Raw genomic sequence first — 11154 nt, forward strand, 5'->3', positions numbered from 1 at the left:
GGGGTTTCACCGTGTTAGCCATGATGGTCTCGAACTCCTGACCTCGTGATCCACCCGTCTCGGCCTCCCAAAGTGCTGGGATTACAGGCTTGAGCCACCGCGCCCGGCGGATTCAGTTTTCTAAATGAACCTACCTCATAAGTTGTTTTAAGAATTAAATGATCTGCTACATGCCAAGAGTTTAGCACATGGCAAATGTATATAACAAACATTAATATTATTATTATTATTGCCTTTGACTCCCACAATTAATGGTGTGTTTCCCTTCCTGGCAGAAAACAATGGACTGCTGTTCCTGGAGACCTCAGCCCTGGACTCTACCAATGTTGAGCTAGCCTTTGAGACTGTCCTGAAAGGTTAGAGCCTACCTTTATTCTGCACCCCTATTCCATCCCCGTGGCTTCTGCAGGCAGCAGTATGAATGCAGACACTCAGCCCTCACCCCAGCTAATTTCTCAGCTCCTCTGTGGGTCCTGGCACTACTGCCTGTCCCCTTCAGTCCCTCCCCAGTGCCTCCCACTCAACCTGGAGCTCAGGGAGGGAACAGGCCACACTCCCCATGGGGCTGACTCTTGGTTCCTTCTCCACCCAGGTAAGTAGAAGGGACCCCAATGTCCACACTTCATTTCCTTCCTGCAAAACCTCCAGCAAGTGTAGCCACCCCCATGCTCAGAAGGGGCATGCAGTATGTGTGAGGGGTGGGGGAAGAGGGAGCATGGGCTCTAAATCTTCTGGCCTGATCACTGCCCCCTGCCCTCCCAGAGATCTTTGCGAAGGTGTCCAAGCAGAGACAGAACAGCATCCGGACCAATGCCATCGCTCTGGGCAGTGCCCAAGCTGGGCAGAAGCCTGGCCCTGGGGAGAAGAGGGCCTGTTGCATCAGCCTCTGACCTTGGCCAGCACCACCCTGCCCCCACTGGCTTTTTGGTGCCCCTTGTCCCCACTTCAGCCCTGGGACCTTTCCTAGCCCTTTGGTTCCAAATATCAGACTGTTCCCTGTTCACAGCATCCCCAGGGTCTTAAGGTCTTCATGCCCTATCACAAATACCTCTTTTATCTGTCCACCCCTCACAGACTAGGACCCTCAAATAAAGCTGTTTTATATCAATGCCTGGTCATTCTGCTGCCTCCCGTCTGTTCTTCCCTTTTCTCCTTGTCTGCACCTCCCCTTCAACTTTGGCCCCTCCTCTGAGTCCCTGATCCCCTTCCTCTGTCCTCCCCACAATACCTACTGCCCCTCAGGGCCAGCTGCCTCTGGAGTTCTGTGGTCTGGGGATGGTGCCAAGGGGATGGGAGGTGCCTGCCCTTCCCTCTGCCAACCCCCAGGGCAGGTGGGGGAGGGAGGAGAGCATGGAGGGGAGGGGGTATTTGGAAGGCAAGACAAAGGAAACCATCGGCGGGCACCATCTGGTGCTGAGGGCCCTGGTGCCAAGAACTGAGGTCACTGCAATGCCAGGGGCAAGGGGAGGAGGCAGCGGGAGATACAAGGGAGAAGAGGGGGTCAGGGCCTGTCCTATAGGTGTGTACTGGGGAAGGGGTTTTTAAGCCTGAGAGGTGGAAGGTCCAAGTCCTCCATCTAGACTTTTTTTTTTTTTTTTTGAGAGCGAGTCTCATTCTGTCGCCCAGGATGGGGTGCGGTGGTACGATCTCGGCTCACTGAAACCTCCACCTCTCGGGTTCAAGCAGTTCTCCCTGCCTCAACCTCCCGAGTATCTGGGATTACAGGCGCCCACCACCACACTTGGCTAATTTTTGTATTTTTAGTAGAGACGGGGTTTCGCCATGTTGGCCAGGCTGCTCTCAAACTCCTGATCCCAGGTGATCCGCCTGCCTTGGCCTCCTAAAGTGCTGGGATTACAAGCTTGAGCCACCGAGCCCGGCCCATCCAGTCTTCTTCCTGATCCCAAAGAAGAGGGATGGATTGAATCTGGTGGGGTAAATGGGGAGGGTCCCTATCTCTTGGCTCTCTACCCCCTTTCCATAGAGCCTAGGAGATGGCTGTCCAGGTAGCATGTGTCTCTGCCTCACCTTCCCCTGTTCCTTTTTTTTTTTTTTTTTGACAGAGTCTCACTCTGTTGCCCAGGCTGGAGTGCAGTGGCGTGATCTCAGCTCACTGCAACTTCCGCCTCCTGGATTCAAGTGATTCTCCTGCCTCAGCCTCCGAGTACCTGGGACTATAGGCACGCGTTACCATGCCCAGCTAATTTTTTGTGTTTTTGGTAGAGACAGGGTCTCGCTGTTGCTCAGGCTGGTCCTGAACTCCTGGCCTTAAGTGATCCATCCACCTTGGCCTCCCAGAGTTCTGGGATTACAGGCATGAGCTACTGCACCCAGTCACCTTCCCCTGTTCTTCAGGTCAGGGTGGAACAAGGCCTGACTGCACCTTCAAAGAAGAGAAGGGAGTAAATGGAGAGAAAAGGCAGGGGATTAAGAGCTTGAAGTCTCAAGCAGAGCTATGGAGAGCTAAGAGGGGGAACTTAAGGGTGGCAAGGAACTCTGGAGACATCCACTACTCACAGGTGTGTAGGGAGCCCAAAGCCACACTAGAGGAAACCCCAAGCTGCAATCCCCACCCAGATCCTCCCACTCACCCCAAGGTGGCACAGACTCATATGCTGAGAACAAAGACAGAGCCTTAAGTAATAGTACTTTTAATAAAATTAAGTTCTTAATAGCACATTTAATACATTAACCCTCCCCCTTCTTGGTTTCTCTGCATTTTGTGCAACATCACTTTGACTTGACTATTCTTGGGTCTGTTTTATGTCCCGCTTTTATTTTGCTTTTGAAATCTTTTTCCTTGGTGGATTTGTATGTGTCTTCACTAGATGCCTCAAATTAAGTCTGACCACAATCCTACTCTACTTTCTACAGTGGAGAGACCATCCTCCCTGCCCCAGGGCTGTCTCCACCCACCCCCCCCTTCCCCACCCGCACCCTCGAGTGGGGAAGGGGAAGCCCTCCCCACCCCAGACGCTACCATCCCAAACTAGCGGGGTTTCTAGGACAAAAAGAGCAGGGGGAATCTGTCCCTAGGTGGGGCAAGAAGAGTAAATTGGGGAGAGGGAGATGTGTTTGGGGTCTAGGGCCAGGGAGGGACATGGCAGAGTCATTGGTGTAATGAATGAAGCAGGCTCCTCCTGCCTAAAGGAGAGCCAAGGGGCCTCTCCACCCCCTTGGATAGGAGGGGAAGGCCCAGTGATTGCAAGCTGGGGTTGGTAGAAGGCAAGTGCTTTAAAAATGTTGATTTCTTACATGCAGAAGCCAAGCCCCCCAGTTTTGTGTGGGGAGGGCAGTGTGTTCCCAGGCCAGGGCACAGTGGATGACCACTACCTGAACACTCATAGATGGAAGTGAACTGGAGCAGAGGGTTAGGGTTGGGGTCACCCAAAGTCCCTGTGCCTTTCCCTTGCCTCTGTGCCCATGGGGATGCCTTTCTCCCAGGCCTTCAAGGACAGTGTCTCCACTCCACTCCGTGGGAAGTCCTTCTTGGAATCTAACTTTTATGAGACAAGAAAGCACTTTGCAAGTAGGTGAAGAACCAGTCAGCTTTAAAGAACAATTATTGAGATTGTTACCGCCACTGCTGCCATGGAGGTCAAAGCTAAGTGGATGGGAACAGGGGTAGGGGACTGATTCCCTCAGTGCTCTTGAAGCTCTGAAGGTGAGAAGCGTGTGTGCATGTGTGTCTGTTTGTGGAATGACTTCCCAGGCTCTTAAATCAATCTGTAGAGAAGTGGACCGAGGTCACACTTCAGGAAGGACTTCCTCAGTTAGGCCTGGGGGAAGCAGGCATGGGAGGGTTTGAGCTGGGAGCCCCAGGGGAGGACATACCACATTGGAGTATGGGCTGCCCAGGTACTAGGGGTGCAGGTGAATGTGCTTGGCGTCCTCTGCTGCCCTCAGCCCAGCCCCTGTCTTATTGACATGATCAGTGTGCATCCTTTCCAAGGCCCTGGGAAACAAACCCCTCATTTCTTTGTCCTACAATTTAAAAATCCAAGGATTCTCAGAATCAACCCCAGCAGACTGGAAGCTCCCAATCTTCAGCTAGCAACCTGCTCCAACCCTGATATCTGAAGATGGGGTACCTCAGGGTGGACTCAGCCACTTCCCTCCTCTATTTATCTTTTCCTTACGACTTGTATACATTCTACTGGACCCAGGGGCCCTCAATGCTACTAAACTTTAAGCTATCTGAATATTGTCTACTAAGTAACTAGTAATTGTTTATTTCTCTCTCTAGGATTATATGAAATAAATTTGAATTATTATTATTAATAATTATTATTTTGTAGTATTCTTTTCTTTTAAACCCCTCGGTTTCTCTTTTTCTTCTCTTTCTCGTTTTTGGTTAAAAAAAAAAAAATCTAGATCTCTTAAATCTCACACATCTCTGAGGGTTCCTATAGGCCTGCTAGGCCTCAATTCTGGATTTCCCCTCCTCACTTGCCCTGGAACAGGGCAGGGGAAAGTGGTGGGGGACACCCCAGGATCCTCAGTCCTTAGTCCTCCAGCTTCTTCCTTTCTTGTTAATCCCTTTCTTTGTTTGGCTCTGCCGGCTCCCCTGAGGGGGAGGGGGAGAGGGGAGGAGGAGTTCATGGAGTGAAATCCAATCTACTGGAAGGGCCCCAGGAGGGACCGGGTTCCCCCAGCTCCTCTCTCCACCATTCATCCCGGGATGCTCCCCCAAGAAAAGCAAATGACATTCCTCCCCAAAAAAAAGTGGGGGAAAAAAGCAACGTAAACCCAAACATATATTAAAAACACTTCTTTTTTTAAGATTTAACTCTGAATACAAATGTATTTTTTCTTCTTCTCTCCCTACATATATTCTAAACCTTCTAAAGTTTTTTTATTTTTTTAAGGATCACTTTATCATAAAATAAAATATCCTTTTCATATAATAAATTACCTAATAAAAAGTCTTTTTTTTTTTCATATTAGCCCAGGTTCTTTGCTACATTTATATGGTAATAAACGCCTTTATTAAAATAGAATATTAAATTATAAAGAACTGCTTTTTTTTTTTTTTTTTGCTATTTTTGTTTTCTCTCCTCTGTGGTGGTCGCCTGTCTCGCTCCCTCTCATGCTCTCTTTCTCTCCTCTATTTTGTCTCACTATGCGTGTTTCGTGTTTGTTTCTAGGTTTGGCTCAGTTGGTAAGGGTGGGATTGAATTTGCTGAGCCCCCTAGTGTAACAGTCTTCTGCCTTTGTGGGTAAAGAGTGGAGAGGGGGAGGGGGATCGACAGACAGACATCCCTTCTTCCCACCCCCCTCCCCACCTGCCCCCGGCAACCGAGGGTGCCCATTTGGTTTGGTTTCTATTGTACAGACATCTCAGGATGGCTCACATAGGTGGGAAGGAGGGAAGTCGTCACAGGGCAGTTTTCTTGGCTGTGACCTCCTTCCCCTCCCCTCCCTGGCTGGTGTTCTGGAGGGGAAGGCTGTGGAGAGGTGTTAATTCTCGACAGGAGGAAGGAGAGGAGGAAATCCCCTCTGCACCTCCACCTGCTCCATCCAGGAAGAATGGGACTCTGGAGCTTTAAGTGCTCGGGCGATCACTCAGAACAGTCCCACCCCATTATTTACAAGCATCTCCTGGGACTCCCATCCCTCCATCCTCTCTTGGCCCGGCCAGCGGAACCAGGAGGGTGGAGAGCTGGTGGCAGCCCCAAATGAGCAGGAGGGAAGCAGCAAAGGGGGTGCAAGGCCTGTAACAATATGTGATTCTCAGAATAGGCCCTGCTGCCCCCCAATCCTGCTTTGCCCCAGGCTGACCCCTCTCTGAAGACCTGGCTTCTCCTCAACCACATCGGGTGGGACACAGACTCCATGATTTGCATGGAGGATTCAAGCTAATAAGGATTCAAGCTAATAAGGATTCAATAAAGGTTCAGGTCAGGTTGAGAGGGGTGCAGGGAGTTGGGCACTGCATGGGAAGAGCAGCTCTTTCCTCCACCAGTCTCTCCTCCTGCCTCATGCCCTTTCCTGCTCCTTTAAATAGCAGACACACTACTCTGGCGCCCCCACTTCCACAACCAGAATACCCAGCCCAAGAACTACTCCCTAAATATAATGCCCATAGGTGATGAAGGTAGGGGTTTGACCCTTTACCCCAGTATTAGTCCCCTCCTCACATTTTCACTGAGAATGGGGATACATTCCATTAAGAATTTGAGATGTTTCTTTGGAGGAGTTGGGGAGAGGGCCTCTAGATGCCTGAAGAGGAATGGAGGGACCCATCAAATATTCCTCCCCCTACTTCTCCCCAGGAGGATGGTGTCCCCAAAGCTGGGCTGGAAGGGGCAGGGGCAGGGGCAAGGGGAAGGGAAGAAAGACAAAGACAAGGAACAGAGCTGGGAGTGACAGCCACCAAAAGAAAGCAAAGCAAAGAGCTGGAGGGAAAGGAAAGAGTTGAGGAAAGGGGAGATCCCAAAGGAAGGGAAGAGAGTGAAGGGGGGAGGGGCGGGGGCAGACGGGAGCACTCCTCTCCAGATTCCTCTAGCCCAGCTTTTTGGGGACAGATGGCTTCTGAGCCTTTCAGCCATAGAAACGATTGACATGCCTCTCTCCCCCAACCCCTAGAAGATCTACGCAACTTCTGATAGGGCTCCAAGTCCCTTACACCGCTGGAAACTGATGACAGTTTCACAAACAGGATATGGGGGTGGGGTGGGGGGTAAAGGGTCATGCTAGGAGGTCGGAGGTCAGGACCAGAGGGCTTAGGGATTGGAAAGAGCACCTCTAGATACAGGTGGTAATTCTCCCTCTCCCTTTTATCCACCCCCTCCTCGCAAGAAGGGGTGGAGTGACACACAGCGGGGGAGGTGGGCAGAGGGCGTCAGAATGCCTTAACGGCCACCTCTCCTCTGGCAAAACAAAAGTTTCTCTTAGCTGCTTCCAGATTTAAGGGTGTGTTGAGGTATCAGAGTTGTAACTCTAGTAAAATTTTCAGTCTGGCCCCCTCCCAATCTTTCCAGGACAGGGTGGCCAGAGGCTCTGAAAGTGGCCCACCCTCCAGCCACCACTGCCTCCCTCCCCCCTTCCCCAGCGAGCGAGTATCTCTAAGCACCTTGCCCCTCAAATCACCGCTCTCCAAAGGCCTTAGTGGAAAACAGGTCCAGGGTGGGCCCCGTGGAGTGGGCCCCGGAGTCATGGGGCACGGGGCTTAGGAGAATATTCGGATGGCTTGCGTGGCTGTGATGTGGCAGACGGGACACTCTGGGTCCGTCCTCTCGCAGATGCGTACTGCACACTCCATGCAGAACAGGTTGTGTCCGCAGGGCACAAGGGCGGCAGTCACTTCACTCTCAAAGCAGACCATGCAATCCCGCCCGCCGCCGGGGCTCCGCAGGCCGCCTCCACCGAGTTTAGAGAAGCCCTGGAGCGGCTCTCCAGGGGGGCGCCTAGGGAGTCCAGCCAGCTCGGGTCCCGCGGAAGTGGCAGGGGAGCGGTGTGCGCCCGGGGGCCCAGCACGGGCCTTGGCGGAAGAGGAGGAGGAGGAGGAGGCAGAGGAGAAGAGCACGGAGGTAGGCGTGGCGTTCTCCTGGCCCGCCCACAGCGGGGGGCTAGTCTCCGCCACGCCGTAGTACACATCCTGCTTGCCCACGCCATAGCCTGGAAAGAGGTACCCGCCGTAGCCAAAGTCCCCGCCCTGCTCACCCAGGCGTGGGGCCTCAAAGCCAGAGTCCACTCCGCACTCGCCGATGCAGCCCAGGCTGTTCTGCCGGAAGGTGGAGAGGGGCTTGCAGCCAGGCGGGTGCACCCGCCAAGCGTCGGAGTAGCGGCTATCGAGTGCGGCGTCGGGGCTCCCCGCCAAGAAGTCGTTTTCATTGTTGTACTCAAGGATCTTGCCAGTGCGCACCGCGATGTGCGTCTCGATCTCCTCGCGCGCACGCTCCACGTTGCCTGGGGCACCCGTGATCTCGAACACGGGGTCGCGGTCACGGCTTGGTGTGATAATGTATGTGTTGGTTTGCTGCTGGATGCGTTTGATGGTTGCCCCTTTGGGGCCCACCACCAGCCCCACCACGCGGTAGGGCACCCGCACACGGATGGTCACCTGGCCAGGCAGAGCAGGAGCTACGCCAAAGGCGGCGCCTGACTTGTTGCGGGAGGCACGGATCATGGAGAAGTGCTCCGCTGCTGAGATGATTTCCCGCCGGGCGGTGGCCACGTCCTCCCGCCGCCCTGTCACCATGAACACTGGCTCCTCGCCTCTCACCGGAGTCTTGATGTAGGTGTTGGTCTTGGCCCTCAAGGCCTTAATCTTGCAGCCTGGGATAGGGCGGGGAAGGAGAGAGACAAAGAATTGCACACAGCAAGGTTTGTGCTGGGACCAATAAATTCCTGATCCTCACCCAAATACCTAGCCTCCCAGGAACCCTTCAGTCTACCCTTTGAAATGCCCACTGCTGCACACACAGTCCACCCTGACTTGAAGAACCCATTTATCAGATCTCAGATGTACCTAATGTCTCTCTCAGCCACAGATTTCAAAATGTACTAACTTTCCCTGAGTTCCATTCAGGGCCCTCCAAATTCATTCACTCCTCAAAACCCCCAAATCATCACTGACCCTCCCAGACAAGGTGGTAACTCAAATCCATTCACAAACTACACTCCTTTCCCCCAACATCTGCTCTTCCTTCAATTTCTCTACTGATGCCTGGTTACTCACAAACTTCCAAATCACCTAATCACACCCCACATCTGTCACCGACCCTGATGTTTCCACAGAACCCCAATGTGCTCAGTAACCTCACAATCTACTCATGTGACCCTTGATCATTAAAAGTGTCCTCCAAACTACCCAGGGACCGCTGAAGTCTATCTGCTCTATGACTGCCCCACATGCCTTCCACTCAGTAGTTTCTCTCAGTGGGCCTCAAATTCCATAGTGAGTTTGCAGCAGCGAGTAGGGTGTGGGGGACTGGGAAGGGTCTGAGAATCATAACTTCAAGGAGGAAAGGAGGAGTATGGAAATAAAGAAACTTCTGTGTGAGGGAACAGTGCCCAACCCCGTGTCACTCTTGTCCCCCTGTACCCTGGGGGCAAGAGAACTGAGCTGGGCTGGGGCTGAGTAGGGTGAGGGAGAGGTATTGTGGATCCACACTCCTGCTTTGAAGTAGGAGTGAGTTAAAGCTGGGAGGTTAGGGAAAGGCAGGAAGAGAAAGAAGAAAAATGAGACAAAGAGAGACAAAGAGGGAGAAGGCTAGAGAGAAAAGTAAGGGCTACTGTTCCTAAAAGCTGCTGACCTGGGGTCTGAACAAGTCCCTCTCCTCCTTACCTACCTTCCTCTTTCCTGCTCCTAGCTTCACACAGAGCTTCCAAGACTCATGCCCTTTTGGGAAGCACACGTCACGTGTGTGAGTTCGCACACATGTACCTAAGAGATGTGCCTTTATCTACATAATACTTATGGGGCCAATCTAACGTATACTTTTATACACCTCTTTCATACACACATCAAGTCCCTGTGTTTCGGCCTTTCATACATCCCACTGTCCATCCCCATCCTCCCCAGCACACAAACAGCACATTCCTATACACACCCACACCCACGACTTTCAACCCCATTCACATATAGACCCACTCACACCCCTCTCTGAGCACAATTCACTATTACCTTTTTCTCTGCAACCGAAACCAAGTGGTCCTACTTTTCTGCCTCTGCCCCAACCCTCCAACCTGAGACCTGAGGTGAGCTCATTTTTTCCTCCTTCCTCCACTCCAGATGGCTGCTGCTTCAATGCTGGCAGATTGGGGGGTGGGGGAGAGAGAGTAGGTTGGGGCCCCTCCCCTCACTTTTTTTTTTTTTTTTGAGACAGAGTCTTGCTCTGTCACACAAGCTGGAGTGCAGTGACATGATCTTGGCTCACTGCAACCTCCGCCTCCTGGGTTCAAGCGATTCTCCTGCCTCAGCCTCCTGAGTAGCTGGGATTACAGGCACCTGCCACCACACCCAGATAATTTTTTGTATTTTTAGTAGAGATGGGGGGTTTCACCATGTTGGCCAGGCTGGTCTTGAACTCCTGACCTCAGGTGATCCACCCGCCTTGGCCTCCAAAGCGCTGGGATTACAGGTGTGAGCCACCACACTCTGCCCCCTCCCCTCACTTTTAAAAGACCTTAAGGAGAATTTGCTTGTTCCCTCTTGTCTTCAGACCTCTTGGCAGTTAAGAAGTCCTACCTGTTGTCCAGCCCACATCCTTGCTGCTTTAATGTCAGTAAAGGATTGTTCTATTTTCGAGGTATGGAGGGTCGCAAAACAGTGAACTCCCCTCTCCTACCATTTCTGCTCACATATCGTTTGATGGGCACCTGGGTTCTGGCTCTAAGTTTTGGGTCCAAAAACTTAAATGAGAGCTAAGTATCTTTAGCGGTTGGGGTTGGGGTGAGGAGGACAGGCCAAGACATCCCAGTAAGAAGAAACGCTAGAGGCCTGGGGGTGCAAAACTGGTGGTGGGTCTCTTCCTGGGTTCTGCAACCTCGAAGAAGCATCTCTTGAAGGGAAGACCTACTGGGCTTCACCTTCCTAGAGGTCAAACAGAGGAGCACTAACACTGCAGCAGGAAGAGGGAGGTTAGACAAGAGGGAGGACTTCCATATACTTGACTGAGGGGTAGGCTTATCTTTTGTGAATAAAAAATCCCCTTACTTTTATGAGGGACAAGCCCATCTGATGCGGAGGCAGAAGAGGAAAGAATGACTCCATTAAATTCCGGGGCCTCCCAAGACCACCCCCACACCCAAGAAAAGGTAGCAGTGTCCGTCCCCACCCAATTCCAGGGCTTTGGATCCCCAGTTTCTGACAAGAGGAAATCCAACTTTCTAAATCAGAAATCTCAAGAGATGGAGTGCCCCAGGGGGATGAGGGCTGTGCAGGGGAGTGGCATCTTCCCCTCCTCCATTCTGGATCTCTCCGTGAAATCCCCCTAACCCCCAGCACTCCCAGTGGATGAGGTGGGATGTGGAGTAGGGGCCCCCCTGGCCCGCTTCTCCTTTTCCTCCGCCAGAAGCCGGCCTCCTCCCGCACTCCCAGCCGGAATGCAGCTCCTCTATTGTTCCCCACTGTGGGACAGCTCCTCCCCCACTCCTCCCCCACCCCACACCTCCCCAGCCCAGCCTCTTTGCAATTTCCAAATCCCG

At 52.4% G+C, this 11154-nt stretch overlaps 2 protein-coding genes across 2 annotated transcripts in view; one reads left to right on the forward strand and one right to left on the reverse strand.

Moving 5' to 3' along the window:
- Positions 1-1118, forward strand: part of RAB25 (RAB25, member RAS oncogene family) — a 5967-nt gene extending 4849 nt beyond the window's left edge. Inside the window, exons 4-5 of the mRNA XM_011928508.1 lie at positions 276-356; positions 763-1118. Coding sequence (XP_011783898.1) covers positions 276-356; positions 763-890 — 209 coding nt within the window. The 3' untranslated portion in view covers positions 891-1118. The remainder of the gene's footprint in view (positions 1-275; positions 357-762) is intronic.
- Positions 1119-2635: 1517 nt separating this feature from the next.
- Positions 2636-11154, reverse strand: part of MEX3A (mex-3 RNA binding family member A) — a gene marked incomplete at its 5' end in the record, with an annotated part of 11155 nt that continues 2636 nt past the window's right edge. Inside the window, one exon of the mRNA XM_011928381.1 lies at positions 2636-8280. Within this exon, the coding sequence (XP_011783771.1) occupies positions 7172-8280 (1109 nt within the window). The remainder of the gene's footprint in view (positions 8281-11154) is intronic.

This window comes from Colobus angolensis, unplaced genomic scaffold (genome assembly GCF_000951035.1).
Source record: "Colobus angolensis palliatus isolate OR3802 unplaced genomic scaffold, Cang.pa_1.0 Scaffold77, whole genome shotgun sequence".
NCBI lineage: Eukaryota > Metazoa > Chordata > Mammalia > Primates > Cercopithecidae > Colobus > Colobus angolensis.